At 45.3% G+C, this 17,907-nt stretch overlaps 1 protein-coding gene across 1 annotated transcript in view; it reads right to left on the bottom strand.

Moving 5' to 3' along the window:
• ANKRD29 (ankyrin repeat domain 29) overlaps positions 1-17,813 on the bottom strand; it is a 62,303-nt gene extending 44,490 nt beyond the window's left edge. The window contains exons 1-3 of the mRNA XM_011988096.1: positions 17,758-17,813; positions 4,488-4,623; positions 1,603-1,701 (exon numbers count right to left, since the gene is read on the bottom strand). Coding sequence (XP_011843486.1) covers positions 1,603-1,701; positions 4,488-4,623; positions 17,758-17,813 — 291 coding nt within the window. The remainder of the gene's footprint in view (positions 1-1,602; positions 1,702-4,487; positions 4,624-17,757) is intronic.
• Between the last annotated feature and the right edge of the window lie 94 nt (positions 17,814-17,907).

The following is a 17,907-nucleotide window of genomic DNA, read 5'->3' as shown; positions in this document are numbered from 1 at the left end:
ATTCTGCATGTCACTCTTTCATGGTCCACAGCCAAGGCCTCCAACACCCAGACGGGTGGTGGGAAGGACATCCGGATGTGCCTTGGAACTCTATTTTTGAGTCAGGGTCTCGCTGCATTGCCCATGCTAGAGTGCAGTAGTGCAATCATGGCTCACTGCAGCCTGTAACTTCTGGGCTTAAATAAGCCTCTAATCTCAGCATCTCAAGTAACTGGTACTATAGGTGTGGACCACTATGTCTGGCTAAATTTTTAAATTTTTTTGTAGAGATAGGGTCTTGCTATGTTGCCCAGGCGTATGTTACACCTGGAACCCTTGAGACAGTCCTGAGACCTGACGTGTCTTAATTTGCTCCACTCAGAGGTGACGGTCCAGGCTGGAAGAATGAGATATACGATATACTGGCTTGACGGAAGTTTGGCTGGTGAATTGTCTTTCTAAAATGTTGCAAGGCAGGACCTGGGATAAAATAAGGCTGGACTGAGGAAGACCAAGTGGTTCAGTCTGGACTTGCCCAGGAAGCCCATCTCAGGTCTGAGTCAGTGTGAACTGAGAGGTCAGATGCACTCTAGGGATGATCTCAGCGTGTGTCTCCACAAAGATTAGTTTACCAGGTCCTACGTCAGCTTGGAAATATATGGATGGAGCCTTCTCAGAACTGAGCCCCAAAGTATGTCAAAATGTCCTGGCCTAGGCAATCCCAGCACTTTGGGAGGCTGAGGTGGGTGGATCACGAGGTCAGGAGATCGAGACCATCTTGGCCACCATGGTGAAACCCCATCTCTACTAAGAATACAGAAAATTAGCCTGGTGTGGTGGCACACACCTGTAGTCCCAGCTACTCGGGAGGCTGAGGCGGAAGAACCGCTTGAACCCGGGAGGCGGAGGTTGCATGAGCTGAGATAGCGCCACTGCACTCCAGCTTGGGCCACAGAGCGAGACTCCGTCTTAAAAAAAAAAAAAAAAAAAAAAAGAAGAAAGAAAAAAAAGTCCAGCCTCCCTTCTGCTTCTCTAGATTAGACCAAGAATGGATCCTCAAGCAAGACCAAACTCCCAGGATTGTCTTCGAATGAAGTGTGGGAACAGGCTCACATTTTTGTCCAGTGTTGACCCATATGGCTTTTTTCAGGAAAGCTTATTTAATTCATGGCCAGTTACAGAGCAGTCCTTTGAAAACATGGTTTGGGGAGGATGATTGAGACATCCTAGCAAGTGAGTCTCATTACAAATACGCTGGTGACTCAACTCTTCTAAAAATATAATGATCTATATGAAAATGCTATAAATCCTACAGTATCTCATCCCAAGGGAAGAATAAAGAACTGATTTAAGCTTGACCAAAAAAAAAAAAAAAAGTGTGAGTGTTTATAGGCAGGTGGTAAGAGGTTTGGTTACCTCAGATGTGCCCGACAAGCTACGCTCAAATGCATTGTAACTGCTAGTATGTTGCTGGACCTCATTGTAGGCACAATAAACTCTTCAATGGGCTTTAATGTGGGAGAAAAGCAATGATGGCTCTTGTCCCCTATACCAGTTCACTGTTATGAAAACTTCAGATCTCTGAGCCTGGTCATTTTTCTTCAAGTACAAAGCCTGACCTACCTCTCTCTGGAGATTGATGTCTGCTCCTTGCAGAACCAGTTCCCTCACACAGTCTATGTGGCCAGCGTAGGCAGCAACCATCAGGAGCGTGGTGCCGTGCTGGATGGAGGAGAGACAGATGAAGAGTTAGGCCACTGCTATGTCAGAGAGAAGGGTCCTAGAAAAGATGCTGCAGAGACGTCAGCTCCACTCAGAACACACCCAAAGGCAAAATTCCCTGCAGTGATGAAAGTGCTCATGAATAATCTCATCATGTAGCCTAGACGGGAAAAAGCAAAGCGACAAATTGCTGAGGTTGGAATTTTCAATCTAAAAATTCACTTACTTCCATTACCTTCAGAAGCACAGTCCAAAGGAACCATAGTTATTGCATTTTAAGGCAGCGATGATACAATGCTCTCATTTTATGATTCCTATTAAATGATTCCTGAGCCAAAACATTGCTATTAATGCAAAAGAAAAAATTAAATGGTACCATCTGATTTTCTGTATTTAAAAGTCTTCATCTTCAAAATGATTCAGGTAAAGATGTATGGCACCAGGTGAAATGAGAGAATAGAGAGCTGAGAGTCAGGAGCTGTGGGGGCTAAACCCAGGTGGCTGTCACTGACCAACAGTGTAACCTGGGCAATTTGCTTACAATTACTTGGACTCATTTATTTCATTTTTTTAAATGAGAGGTTGGATGGGACGATCACCAAAGTCTGTCCCAGCTCTAAGATTCAAGGACTTGAGGTGTACCATGTGATATGGACCCTTCTAATTGAAGTGGGCATTTGCAGTTTGACTTACAGTTGTTTTCAAGCGCTTGAAATTCTTAGCTACCACCTCTGTATATTCAGCAACGTGCCGCTCAGAAGTGGACGACGAGAGAGACAGATGGCTCTGCACACAGGGGAGGCTCATTAGGTATAGGGTAATTAAGTGAAATTTGGAGGCTTCGTGTTATTTTCATCTATGGGATTTTGTAGGAAGGCAGTATTGCTGAGTAGTCACTGACAGTATGATCTTGGGCACATCATGTAACCCTTCAGTCTCATTCTCTTCTTCTGAAATATGGGGGAATAATAAAAGTATCCGCCTGGTTAAATTAGTGAATGAGATAAGTCAGGCAATATGGTTAACACAGTAATGGTAGATATTAGTTCAGTAAGTGTCAGATATTAAAATAACATTATGATAATTCAATGTTAGGCTGTCATCTGGCTTTTGTTGACTTCTGCCAATGGCCATGCGAGTTTTGTGAAAGTCTTGTTGGCTTTATGTAAAAAGTACAGGTAAAGTAACGAAGTAATGAAAAGCTAATGGCTTCTTAGTGGTGCTCTATGGTATTTCTTTTTTTTGAGATGAAGTCTCGCTCTTGTCTCCCAGGCTGGAGTGCAATGGCATGATCTTGGCTCACTACAACCTACGCCTCCCGGGTTCAAGCGATTCTCTTGCCTCAGCCTCCTGAGTAGCTGGGATTACAGGTGCCTGCCACCACGCCCGGCTAATTTTTGTATTTTTAGTAGAGGCGGGGTTTCGCCATGTTGGCCACAGTGATAGCTGGTGTTTCTGCCCTATGATTTTCCCACTATGGTGTAGGAACCAACCCCGTAAAACCCAAGTAAGACCGAGATGGCCAGTTCACAGATGCCCAAGACCTGACAACAGCCCGAGTTGTGGCAAGGAACAGATGGTACGTTCAAATTGGGATAATTGGAAGAAAGTGGAATAAAGAGACTATTAAGCTAAGGCTTGGGCATAGGGCATCTAGAAAGAACAGCATAGTACTGGGATTTAGGAACAGTGGGAGTCCATGACCAGCCGAAGCCTGAAGGTGCCAGGGCAAGGGAGTGGCTCCCAGGATGCAGAGAACAGCGGGGCGCTGCTGCCAGACAGAAACAGGGAGGGCGCTGGGCTCCCTGACATCCCTTTCCTCCCACTCTCTGACTCCTGCAGATGCTCCTATGGGCCAAACACCACTGGAGGCCAGAGGGAAGTGAGTCTGCTGAAGTAGTACATACAGTTCAGACTGTGGGACTAAGAGCGAGAAGGGTGTGGAGTGGGTCTGGAGGTGTAATCAAAGATATCCTGTAAACCAAAGATATCCTGCCCTGATGCCCCAACGGGGCCAACTGGGGCAAACTGCTATTTCACTTTTGGGCTGGTGGTGGATTTCACTGAACCAAATTTGTACAATAAAAGCTGGAAATGGCACACCCTGTTTTTAGGAAAACAAAACTCCTTTGAAACATTTTTATTCAAATTCTAAAATCAAAACATCACTGCTTGCTCCCTTTCCTCACTGGAGGTCCTCTTAGTCCCCAGAGATGAGAAGTCTTGCTGAGGACAGAAAAAGGATTGCCTCTAGCTGGGGATGGGAAGGCACTCTAAGTGGTATCTGCCGGTGGGCACTAGTATCTATTTTTGTTTCCCCTTTTAAATTGCCAATTAGTGTACTTATGTTTGCAAGAGGTAATGAAAGGATAAAAGCCCGGGGGGAGGCTTCAATTTTTGTTTTCTCATCCTTGTAGAAGAAACATAACGCCCACATCCATGGCAGCCCACTTGTGCTCTAAATTATCTCCATCTTTTCATGAAAGTGGTTGGCTTGAATTCGTTCACTAAACAGGCTTTTCTTCTTGTAATCTGCCAATTCTGATTCCCAGTGAAGTGCCTCTTTCCCTATTGTGGTTGCCTTCTGTTTTATGCCTTTAATTGTTTCCTTTTCTTTCTGACTTCCCTCAGCATGTTTTTAAGTTCACCACAGTACCTTGGATGTTTTAAAAAGGATAAAGCAAGCAAACACATGAACAAGTAAATAAGCATCGTAAAGGGGAATGTATTCCTGAGGTGCTCCTCTGCCCACAGATGCTGGGCATGCATCTACCGAACCATCGTACGCTGTCTCTGCAGTCCACGTCCACCCGGCCACTGTTCAACAGCAGCTTCAGCAGCGCCAGGTTTCCTCTCCTGGCTGCCCAGAATGCAGCGTTGGCAAGTGGAGTTTCCTTCTGCAAGAACAAAATGAAACAGGATCTTAAAATTGATGTCAGTTAACATGACTGCTTCTATGCACACAGATAATAACATTCAGAAAGAGAACATCCAGATGTGTAGCATCATTTGAAAGATTGCTCCTCCAGCAATAGACGACTGTAATAACAGAATGAACTCTGTTGGATTCCAGACACCTGAGCTACCATATGGATCTGAAGAGCAGTGTTGTTGATAATCCAGCACTATTAATAACCTATTTCCCACTAATGTTCTCACTTTCCTGCCTCTGTTGTGTTTTTGTTCACCCAGTTTCCTTTTTGCTTGAAATGAATTTTCCTCCATCCTTCAAGGCCAAGGCTCTGCTCAAATGCTGTTTCCTCCCGGAAACATTCCAAATCTTTCTTCACCTCTAAGTGGGGCAAAACTTCTCCCAATTCTGACTTCTCAAAGGAGTTTACCTGCCCTTTTCCTAAGCCTTCAACGCTTTCTATCTGATTCCATCTACCTGTGTGAATGTTTCACTTTCCCTCCATCTAATTTTCTTTTTTTGTTTGTTTTGTTTTTGAGACAGATTCTCACTCTGTTGCCAGGCTGGAGTGCAATGGTGCAATCTTGGCTCACTGCAACCTCCCCCTCCCGGGTTCAAGCGATTCTCCTGCCTCAGCCTCCTGAGTAGCTGGGACTACAGGCATGCGCCACCACGCCCAGCTAATTTTTGTATTTTTAGTAGAGACAGAGTTTCACCATGTTGGCCAGGATGGTCTTGATCTCGTGATCCTCCTGCCTCAGCCTCCCAAAGTGCTGGGATTACAGGCATGAGCCACTGCGCCCGGCCCTCCATCTAAATTTTCTTTGCTTCAGCTGGAACTTGCCAGAGGTTTGTGTTGAGAACAAGCAACTTGGGGCAAATAATGCCATTACATGTCCTCATATGGATCCTTCACTCCACTGTTGGATCACTTTGTTTGTTTGAGACAGGGACTCACTCTGCTGCCCAGGCTGGAGTGCAGTGGCATAGTTATGACTCACTGTAGCCTCAACCTCTCAGGCTCAAGCTATCTTCCCACCTCAGAATCCTGAGTAGCTGAGACCACAGGCACATGCCACCATGACTGGCTAATTATTTTATTTTCTGTAGACAGGTTCTCACTATGTTGCCCAGGCTGGTCTCGAACTCCTGGGCTCAAGCAATCTACCCACCTCGGCCTCCCAAAGTGCTGGGATTATAGGCGTGAGCTATGGCACTGGGCCTGCGGGGTTATTTTAAAGCTACAAAGTTAATTTTGGAGCCATACCCATGGAAAACATGGAATTAGAAAACAGGTCTTCCAAATGGGTAGCAGAGCTAACTGCAGTACATTCTTCTTCTCTAAAATAATTGATATGAGTTTGTAGAGAACAGTCCATGAACGGGAGGAACTGGCTTTGGGACCAGACAGCTCACCCCAGCCCTGGAAAAGTAAGTTGGCCCTTGGGAGTCTCGGTTTCCTCTTGCTTAGATGGAGATCACAGTACCTGCCTTGAAGTTGACAGTAGTAAATGATGCTGATTTTTGCCTGATATTGTACCCAACACACCATAAATGCTGATTAAGTGCGAGTCTCCTTTCCTCCATTTACTTTTCTTTACAAAGTCAGAATCAATAGGCAAAATTAAATCCAGAGTATTGGTACTAATAAATAATTTTGATGGCCTTAGGAAATTTTATAAAAGTATTCACATTGTTTAATAAAAGCACTTTTTTTGTGAGTGGGTTTAAAACATCTACCTGACTCAAAAGGCCTTTTGCACAGTATGTCTTTTAAATATGTTGATATTGCATTAAATACAATGCTTCTCTAAGCTCAAAAGAAAATACCAACAATTTCAGCTACTCAACAAAGCCCTCTAAAACGAAAGGAGAGTGGCAGCAGTATCTGTGGGTGTGAGGATTTCATTTCAGAAGTCCTTCAGCACATACGCAGGTGTATGCCCTTGTGCATACTTGAATGAGAGAACGGCAAGGTGGGGAGTGATAAGCTAATAGCAAACATACTTTGAATAGTTTCCTGGCTCATTTAGGAGGAAAAAAAAATCACCTCCAATTTCAGGTTAACAATTCGCCTTTCCTAAAGGTGTAAATTTGCTGTCCTGGAGTTTTCAAGGCAAACTGCAACCATGGTGTTCACACCAGCACTGCAGCTTAGGAACCAGGCTAGGTCTAATTTGTTCCAGCTGTCAGTAACTAGGCAAAGCAATGGCAAGGGAGGTTTGACCTGTATAATGAATCATGAAACAAAGTCTTAACAAAGAGATTGCACAAGGCCAAAATGAAGTCTGGGAGGGTGAATCAGGCAGACAATGTAATATGCACCAGGGAACAGCTCTGATAGCTTTTCCTGAAAGGTAAACACACAAGAATGATAAACTGTAATTCATTTGCAGGGACTCTGTCATTTCACTTTAACCCCAAATACCTTCAAAAGCCCATCCGCAAACAGCACCGTGTCTGCCGTCATGACAAGATCTCTAGCTGGGGCCTCGCCTCCCTTTAGGATGGCCTTGGGGATTCCTCTCCAGCCAGGCTGGACATCCTGGTTTCCTATAAGGGTCTAGAAACTGAGCTTTGTGAAAAGCTATATTTCATTTTCTGTCAAGGGCTTAATTTACTAAGAGGCAGCAACAGCGGGAATGGGAAGACTGGACAGACTGGAGACAGTTTAAGGAGCTAAACTGCACAGCCTTGGTCTGTGATTGTATGCGGAGGAGAGGAGGGAATAGGAGAGTGGATTGACTCCTGATTTCTGGTTCCAGTGCCTGGCTGATCTTGGTGCCAATTCATGAAGGTTGGAAACACCGTATGAAGGACAGACTTTGGAAAAAAATGATGAGTTCAGGGTTGGACAAGCTGGGTTTCAAGTGCCTATGGGGCATCTAGGTGGCAATGTCTAGCAAAGAAATGGGCAGGTGCTCCTGTCACCCTATGGCCGGCACATTTACTGGAGGTCAGAAATCTTGAGCTCACTCAGTGCAAAGTGCTTACTCTGGACCACGTGGCATACCTTCTGCACACACTAGCTTATTTCATCCTCATCCTTGCTCAGTGAAGTGGGCACTGGGACGATCCCATTTTACAGATGAGGTAAGTGAGAAATGGCAAGTCAGGCCACAGCAACAGTCAGTCTCTTGCTTGAGGCTGCCCTTTAACTCCCCATCACACTGTTCTGTCTCCCGTGGAATTCTTCTGTGGACAGCAAGAAGTAAGGCAGCAGTGACCCTGGTGACCTCCTTCCTATCCTCCATCCCAAGCTCCTCTCCAGCTAAGATGGGAAGTCCCCAACCTTCCTTCTGTTTGGGGTCTATAGACATCACATTCCCTGGATAACTTCCAAATCTCCTCTGGGTATGACATGCACATAATCATAAATGGTGTGGAGAGAGACGGGGCCAGTCCTCCAGCCTTTAAAGGAGACGGTGCACGTGAAAATACGTCACAGAAGCTGTAAAGCTCTTTACCAAGCATGCTATTACTATTTCATCTCTTTCTCGATTTTTCTGATCACTACAATAAAACCAAGGAGCTTCTCTCAGGCTTGCTGGTTGCAACTTTCTAAGTAACAGCAAGGACAACTAAGTTGATATCTTGCTCTGCATCAGACAGTGTGCCAAACAATTTACTGCTTTAACTCATTTAATTCCAGGAGCAGCCCCATGAGGTAGTACAGTCACGTAATATATAATGATAGGCTGCATATATGATGGTGGCCCCCTAAGATTATAATACCATATTTTTACTGTACCTTTTCTTCATTTACATGTGTTTAGATATGCAAATGCTCACCACTGTGTATCAACTGCCTACAGTATTCCATTCAGGAGCATGCTGTACAGTTTTGTCACCTAGGAGCAATAGGCTACACCATAGAGCCTAGGTGTGCAGTCGGCTACGCTCTCTACGTCTGTAGTAAGTGCACTCTCTGATGTCTGCACAATGAAGGAATAACCTAACGTGCATTTCTCAGAATGTGTCCTTGTTGTTAAGTAATGTATAACTAATATAATTATTCCCATTTTTTCTTTTTTTTTTTAAGACAGAGTCTCATTCTGTCACCCAGGCTGGAGTGGAGTGGCACGACCTCGGCTCACTGCAACCTCCTCCTCCCAGGCTCAAGCGATTCTTCTGTCTCAGCCTCCCAAGTAGCTGGGATTACAGGCACCTGCTACCATGCCTGGCTAATTTTTGTATTATTGGTAGAGATGGGTTTCACCATATTGGCCAGGCTGGTCTCGCACTCCTGAGCTCAAGTGATCCGCCCACCTTGGCCCCCCAAAGCGCTAGGATTACAGGCATGAGCCACTGCACCCAGCCTAGTCCCATGTTTTCTTTTATTTTTTACTTCTTAAAGGAAGACCCCTCTCCTCCTCCCTTTCCCTCCCTTCCTCTCCCTTCCCCTTCCCTCTTTTAGATGGAGTCTCAATTTGTTGCCCAGGTTGGACTGCAGTGGTGCAATCTTGGCTCACTGCAACCATGCCTGACACTAACCATGCCTGGCTAATTTTCGTACTTTTGGTAGAGCTAGTGTTTCGCCAGGTTGGCCAGACTGATCTCATACTCCTGGCCTCAAGTAATCCACCTGCCTCAGTCTCCCAAAGTGCTGCGATTACAGGCATGAGCCACCATGCCTGGCCTATTATTCTCATTTTTAAGATGAAGAAATTGAGCATAGGAATGAGTTAGTCAAGGTCACGCAGTAGGGATCTTGGCTCATCCAAATAACAGAGCTGAGATTTAAATCCAAGTTTGGGCTGGGCGCAGCGTCTCATGCCTGTAATCTCAGCACTTTGGGAGGCCCAGGAGGGCGGATCATGAGGTCAAGAGATCGAGACCATCCCGGCCAAAATGGTGAAACTCCGTCTCTACTAAAAATACAAAAATTGGCTTGGCATCGTGGCGCGCACCTGAAGTCCCAGCTACTCAGGAGGCTGAGGCAGGAGAATTGCTTGAATCCAGGAGGCGGAGGTTGTAGTGAGTCAAGATCATGCCATTGCACTCCAGTCTGGTGACAGAAAGAGACTCTGTCCCCCACCCACAAATAAATAAATAAATAAATAAATAAATAAATAAATAAATGCAAGTCTGGACTGGACACAGTGGCTCACGCCTGTAATCCCAAGCACTTTGGGAGGCTGAGGCAGGCAAATCACTCGAGCTTGGGAGTTTGAGACCAGTCTGGCTGACAACATGAAACCCTGTCTCTACTAAAAACACAAAAATTAGCTGGGTGTGACGGGGCACATGCGCAATCCCAGCTACTCGGGAGGCTGAAGCAAGGAATTGCTTGAACCTGGGAGGTGGACGTTGCAGTGAGCCAAGATGGCACCACTGCACTCCAACCTGGGTGACAGAGCAAGACCCTGTCTAAAAAAAAAAAAAAAAGAAAAAAGAAAAAGTCTGATAGTCTATTTGGGTCCAGAGTCTGAGATCTTACATTTTACACCTTGTAGAAAATTGAGTGTAAGCTTCCACATTTGTCATATTCCACATTTGTCATATTTTCTTCTCTCCCTACCTGCCCCCTTCCATTTACTGTCAGAATTTTGGCTAATACACTGCTCATCTGTACACTTCCAGAAATTGTACAGGAAGGAAGGGGAGAGGAAACACAGAGGAAAATTTATTTGTACAGAACTGGAATTCTAATTAAAAGCTAAGAGGGGGTAGAGACTTAAACTATTAGTTTTAAAAGGTTTAGAGTAATGTGGACTTCAATTGTACACTTATTAATTCAATCAAGATAATATTAGCTCTACTCAATAATGAATTTCTATGATATTAGAGGTGACATAAAATAAAGATGTAGTGATGGATTGCAAAGCTATATGCAGAAAGATGTTTTTGAGACATTACTGGCTATTCTAATCCACTGTCCCACTTTGTGCTACGTATTTACAATTTTCAGAATGCTTAATAAACATTAAGCCTGTAAATCAAAAATAAAATTTTAAGCCCCCCAACTGACTGAGTGGACCCCCCTCTTGGCCCAGGGGATCCCAAAGAAAACCTGAAAAGTTCAGGCCATGACAGGAAGGGAGGTCTGATATACCTCATTACACCCTCCTCCCTTTGGAACTTAGGCGCAACAATTAACCAGCATTACCATTAAAATATAGTTCATAAGATTCACGAAACAGACTTTGTAGAATAAGATACCCAACTCCAACCTGGCTGGGGTATAGCATCATATGACAGATAGCAGACCCTAAAGGAAATACGAAATTCTTTTTTTGAGACAGTCTCGCTCTGTCACCCAGGCTGGAGTGCAGTGGCGTGATCTCGACTCCCTGCAAGCTCCGCCTCCCAGGTTCAAGTGATTCTCCTGCCTCAGCCTCCCGAGTAGCTGGAATTACAGGCACATGCCACTATGCCTGGCTAATTTTTGTACTTTTTAGTAGAGACAGAGTTTCACTGTATTGGCCATATTGGCCAGGCTGGTCTCAGACTCCTGACCTCAGGTGATTCACCCGCCACCTGCCTCGGCCTCCCAAAGTGCTGGGATTACAGGTGTGAGCCACCATGCCTGGCCTCCTTTTAAAAAATAATTCTCTGAGTTTCCTTTTACTTTAAAAGATACTTCTAACCAACATGTGTCTGTGTTCTCAAGCAGAAGAGATTAGGTGTTGCCAGTTGTTAAAGGAAGTTTGCTGGAGGCAAAGTGGTACCCGTGAGAAGTCACTGATAACAGCATGATGGAAAAGCCATGAAAAGTAGATGCAAAGGGGTCATGTGGTTCAGATGCAAGCAGCCCTACATACATTGATTCTGAATCATCAAGCAGAGCCTAAATTGTGACTTATAACGCTCTGTTTATTCTTCCACAGACTCGTCTAACAAAGCAGGGCCTTTTTACACGTAGGCTTTAGAGACCCAGAGCCTAGGGCCTATGAGTCTTTCAGGAGCCTATGAAAATGAAAAAGTTAATCTGTGGTTCCCAAATCAAAGTTAATACATATTCAATTAAATAGCTGCAAAACATAACACCCTGTCAACTTCATTAACCGCTAAATTTGGTATTCATAAAATACTGATGCCACACGAAAATCATTTGTAGGTCCGATCTGCTCACTGCATGAGAGTTACCAACCAACTATGACAACTGCAGAAAAATGGACAAAAGGTCAACTAAATGAGTAACTTACAGCCAAATCACTTAAAAAGTAGTATCACAAAATCCTTCCAAAAATTTTACAATAAAAAGTCTCTTTTATTATTGTGGCTGTGGGTGCATTTTAATATGTTTGACAGGATGGGTGGTGGATGAAAGAATGTTGCTAATGCAAATCTCAGACTGGCCTGGGACTCTGCTCTGGACAGACCTTCCCTCTGTGCCTTCTGGAAGTCCATTTCATAGTCATCAACTCCTCTTCATCCTTAGCCTAGGGCAGAGCACTCCCTCTCTCCCTGCCTCAACCTCAGCACTGCAGTGAATAGGCCCACCTGGCTTCCAGGCCACTGCCCCTCCATTCAGGGGTATAAATCTCTGCTCCTTCAAGACTCAGGTCATCCCATCTTCCCATCCTCTACCTCACCTCACCTAGCAGTTGTCACCTCCTGATCGTTCTTCCTTATTTACGGAAAATGTTGGCACCTGGTTTGGCAGCTGCCTTTCTACCTACCCCAAATCCTGACTTCATCCTGGGCAAAACATCCTTTACAAAACATCAACCCTCAACTTCACCTCCTTTCCCTTTACCCCAGTGGGAGAGGTTTCCTTCTGCCATTCTAGTTAATTCCACAGCAAATGGAACCCAGCTCAGGCTCACTGCCCCCAACTCCCTGAGAAATCCACTCAGCAAAATTGTCCCCACGCCTTCTCCACATTCCCTATTATGATTGAAAAATACCTTGAGATATAATCTACATAGATAAAATTCATCCTTTCAAAGTATACAATCCAGTGGGTTTTGGTGCAATCATAATAAGGTTGTGCAACCATCACCACTATCTATTCCAGATTATCTACCCATCCCCTACTCTTCCCCAGCCCCTGGCAACCACTAGTCTACTTTCTGTCTCTATGGATTTGCTGATTTTGGATATTTTATATAAATGGAATCATCCAATATATGGCATTGTGTGTCTGGCTTCCTTCACTGAATATGTTTCCAAGTTTCATCTATGTTGTAGCATGTATTAGTGCTTCATTCCTTTTTATGGCTGAATGATAGTCCATTGTACAGATTACCACGTTATGGACTAAATGCTTGTGTTCCTCCCCAAATTCATATGTTGAAGCCCTAACCACCAATGTCTTGTGAGCCCAATCCCCTGCCCCAGTTGGACCAGAAAGCAGGACCCACCACTCAGTGAGTTCAGAAGGCAAAGCACTGAGCCAAAGAGGATTGTTCTCAAACTTTAAGTTCTAATAATATTTGCTTTGCTAGGTATTGGACTTGCTTGTGACCTGTCATTCCTTTCTTCCAATTTCTTCTCCCTTTTGGGGTGGAAACATGTATCCTATGCCTGTCCCACTGTCGTATTTTAGAACCACAAAACTTGTTTGAGGTAGGCGTGGTGGCTCACGCCTGTAATCCTAACACTTTGGGAGGCCAAAGCAGGATTGCTTGAGTCCAGCAGTCTGAGATCACCCTGGGCAACACAGGGAGACCCTCATCTCTACAAAACATAAAAAATACTAGCCAGGCATGGTGGTGCAAGCCTGTAGTCCCAGCTACTTGGCAGACTGACGCAGGAGGATCCCTTGAGCCCCGGAGGTCAAGGCTGCAGTGAGTCATGATTGTACCAGCCTGGGCAGGCGACAGAGTGAGACCCTGTCTCAAAACAAAAGCAAGAACACAAAAAAACTTGTCTGATTTCACAGGCTCACAGCTAGAGAAGAATTTCACTCGGGATGAATCATACCTTGAGTCTTACCCAGTATCTGATTTAGATATTTAGATGAGACTGTGGATTTTAGAGTTGATGCTGGAACAAGCTAAGACTCTGGGGACTGTTGGGATGGAATGAATACATTTTACACACAAGACAGACATGCCAGGGACAGGGGCTGAGGACCGAATGTTTGCATCCCCCCAAAATTCATGTGTTCAAGTCCTAATGCCCAGTGTGATGATTTTAGGAGGAGTCGTCTTCGGGAGTTAACTAAGTGTAAAAGAGGTTGTGAAGGTATAGCCCCCAGGATGGAATTAATGCCCTTGAAAGAGTTAGAGACACCAGAGCTTTCCCTCTTGGTCATGTGAGGAAACGGGGCATGCACAGGTGGCCACCTGTAAGTCAGGAAAAGAGCCCTCACCAGCCACCTTGATCTCAAGATTTCCTAGCTCTAGAACTGTGCGAAATAAATGTCTGTTGTTTAAGCCTCCCAATCTATGGTATTTATAATACATAACACTTTCTTTTGTTTGTTTCTTTTGAGACAGAGTCTCACTCTGTCACTCAGGCTGGAGTGCAGTGGTACAATCTTGGCTCACTGCAACCTCTGTCTCTAGGGTTCAAGTGATTCTCCTGCCTCAGCCTCCCCAGTAACTGGGATTACAGGCACCCGCAATGACGTCCAGCTGATTTTTTTATTTTTAGTAGAGACAGGGTTTCACCATGCTGGCCAGGCTGGTCTTAAACTCCTGACCTCAGGTGATCCGCCACAGCCTCCCAAAGTGCTGGGATTACAGGGATGAGCCACTGTGCCTGGCCAACATTTTGTTTTTATCATCAGTTTATGGATATTTAGATTGTTTCCACTTTCTGGCTATTATGAATACTATTGCTATGAATCTTTATGTTCAAGTTTTTGTGTGAACACGTTTTCATTTCTCTTGGGTATATTCCTAGTAGTGAAATTGCTGGGTCATGTGGTAACTCTATATTTAACTTTTTGAGGCTGGGTGCGGTGGCTCACGCCTGTAATCCCAGCACTTTGGGAGGCCAAGGCAGGAGAATCACGAGGTCAAGAGATGGAGACCATCTTGGCCAACATGGTGAAACCTGGTCTCTACTAAAAACACAAAAATTAGCTGGGCATGGTGGCATGCGCCTGTAGTCTCAGCAACTCAGGAGGCTGAGGCAGGAGAATCGCTTGAACCCAGAAGGTGGAGGTTGCGGTGAGCTGAGATCGCGCCACTGTACTCCAGCCTGACGACAGGGCGAGACTTCATCTCAAAAAAGACAAAAAACAAAAAACAAACAAAAAAATTTTTTTTGAAGAAACACAAGCATGGTTTTAAAAATGACTGCATCAGCCGGGCGTGGTGGCTCACGCCTATAATCCAGCACTTTGGGAGGCCGAGGCAGGCAGATTACCTGAGGTCAGGAGTTCGAGACCAACCTAGTCAACATGGTGAAACCCCTCTCTACTAAAAATGCAAAAATTAGCCAGGTGTGGTGGCACATGCCTGTAATCCCAGCTACTTGGGAAGCTGAGGCAGGAGAATTGCTTGAGCCTGGGACACAGAGGTTGCAGTGAGCCGAGATCGTGCCATTGCACGCCAGCCTGGCTGACAGAGCGAGACTATGTCTTAAAAAAAATAACTAGGCCGGGCGCGGTGGCTCAAGCCTGTAATCCCAGCACTTTGGGAGGCCGAGACGGGCGGATCACGAGGTCAGGAGATTGAGACCATCCTGGTTAACATGGTGAAACCCCATCTCTACTAAAAAAATACAAAAAAACTAGCCGGGCGAGGTGGCGGGCACCTGCAGTCCCAGCTACTCGGGAGGCTGAGGCAGGAGAATGGCATAAACCCGGGAGCAGAGCTTACAGTGAGCCGAGATCCAGCCACTGCACTCCAGCCTGGGCGACACAGCGAGACTCTATCTCAAAAAATAAATAAATAAAATAAATAAATAAAAAATAAAAATAAAAATGACTGCGTTATTTTATATTCCTACCAGCAATGCATGCAGATTCAATTTCTCCACATCCTTGCCAACATTCGTCATTGTCTTGCTGATTAAAGCCATCCTAGCGGGTATGAAGTGGTATCTCATTACAGTTTTGTATTTGCATTTCCAAGACCATGGCTAATAATGTTAAGCATCTTTTCAGGTGCTTACTGGCCATTTGTAAGCTTCTTGGGAGAAATGTCTATTCACATGTCCACTTTAAAATTAGGCTTTATTTGTCTTTTTATTGTTGAAGTGCCTATTGTCATTTAAAGATGCTCAAGTCTCTAACATTTTAAAGCAAACCAACCCTTGGTCAATTCCAGATCCTTGCTGCAGCCACTGCCTTTTAAAAAGAATCTCTGGGTCGGGTGCGGTGGCTCATGCCTCTAATCCCAGCAATTTGGGAGGCTGAGGTGGGCAGATCACGTGAGGTCAGGAGTTCGAGGCCAGGCTGGCCAACATGGCGAAACCCCGTCTCTACTAAAAATATAAAAAATTAGCTGGGCGTGGTGGCAGGCACCTGTAATTCCGGCTACTCAGGAGGCTGAGCCAGGAGAATTGCTTGAACCTGAGAGGTGGAGGTTGCAGTGAGCCGAGATTGTGCCACTGCACTCCAGCCTGGGTGACAAAGGCAACACTTTTTCTCAAAAAAAGAAAAAAAGAAAGAAAAAGAAAAATCTCTGTTTCTTGCAGAATTTCTTGAAAGAGTTCTTCACACTTGTGGATTCTACCCACTCTCTTTCAAGCTATTGCAATCTGGCTCCTGATCCTAACACCATTGAAAGTGCTCTCAGCAAGGTCACCAGGGCCTATTCTGTTACTAAATCCAATGGACTTTTCAATTCTTTGTTTGATTTCCCCATGGCATTAATAAACATCAAGGCCCTCTTCATCTTTGTTGAAAGATTAGAGATCCTTGGTGTAAGTGACAGTGCATGCTTCTGAGTTTTCTCATTTGTCTCTGGCTGCTCTTTCTCAAATCTTCTTCAAGATTTTGTCCTCAGTCCTCTTGTTTTCCACCTTTATACGGTTCCACTGGGCAATCATGTTCATTCCCATGGGTGCCTACTTAATACTGCTGACTCCTAAATCTCATCTCTAGCTGCTGCCCAGACTTGCCTCCCGGGATCGAGGAGTGTGTATCTGTCTAATCAACATCTCTGCTTGGATTCCCATCCATCCTCAAACTTTATCCCAAACCAAACGTTTTATCTTTCTCTCTCTTGTCTTCCCTACTGAATTATGTCGATTTAAAACTTCTAAAGTCGGCCGGGCATAGTGGCTCATGCCTTTAACCCCAGCACTTTGGGAGGCCAAGGTGGGTGGATCACCTGAGGTCAGGAGTTTGAGACCAGCCTGGCCAACATGGTGGAACCCCGTCTCTACTAAAAATACAAAAAATTAGCTGGACATGGTGGCGCACACCTGTAATCCCAGCTACGCTGGAGGGTGAGGAAGGAGAAATCGCTTGAACCCGGAGGCCGAGGTTGCAGTGAGCCGAGATCACACCATTGCACTCAGCCTGGGCAACAAGAGCGAAACTCCGTCTCAGGAAAACAAACAAACAAACAAACAAACAAACATCTTTTAAAGTCATTCACATTCGTCTACTTCGTTCCATTCTCACCACCTATGCACTGGTCCAGCACCATTTCTTAAAAAGATGACAACATCTCCCAGCTCCGACCCTCTTCTCCAAACCTAGCCAGAGATCTTTGTAACATGCACATCTCCCTGCTTACATGAGCTGTTGTCACTCCCCTGCTTACATGAGCTGTCGTCGGCAACGGGATTACAGTGGCTTCAGAGTCAGACACACTCGGGTTTCAGTCTTAACACCATAACTTATTGGCTGCAAAACCGTGGGTGAGTTAATTTCTCTATATCTTAGTTTTCTCATTTAAAAAAAAAAAAAAAAAAAGCCCCAAAGAGCACCTCCCATAGGTTTCCCCCAGGATTGAGACCATACACATCATGTCCTTGGTTCAGAGTCAGGCACATTTGAACTGTTTAATACATTTTAACTACTATTTTTATTAAAACCTTTCAGTCGAGGCAAATGAACCTCTTTCATCCTAAAACGTGGGGATTAGATGGAATGGCTTTAATCAACTCTCTTGAGACAAGACACCTTTGGACCCTGAAGCCTCCCTGGGTGCTGGCTACCCCTCCGGGGAGGAAGCAGCCGTGGGCGCAGCTGGTACTCCTGCATGAGGACGCAGAGGGTCAGGTTCGGGGACTCCTTCTGCTGCAGGACAGCGCTGACCCCAGCTTCTTCACCGCCCCCGAGCTGTTACCCGGCGACAGTCCCCGCCGCCCCGTCGCCGGGCAGACTCAGTGGATCCACAGCCATGAGTGCGAAGCCTCTCAGGCAGGGCAGGCAGGCAAACCGCAAACCCACAGGACGCACCCAGCCCCGCCGCTTCCTCCCGGGCCTCGCCCCGGGC

This window comes from Mandrillus leucophaeus, unplaced genomic scaffold, assembly GCF_000951045.1.
Source record: "Mandrillus leucophaeus isolate KB7577 unplaced genomic scaffold, Mleu.le_1.0 Scaffold322, whole genome shotgun sequence".
NCBI lineage: Eukaryota > Metazoa > Chordata > Mammalia > Primates > Cercopithecidae > Mandrillus > Mandrillus leucophaeus.
Note: the sequence above shows the minus strand (reverse complement) of the source record. Positions and strands in the feature narration are given on the sequence as shown.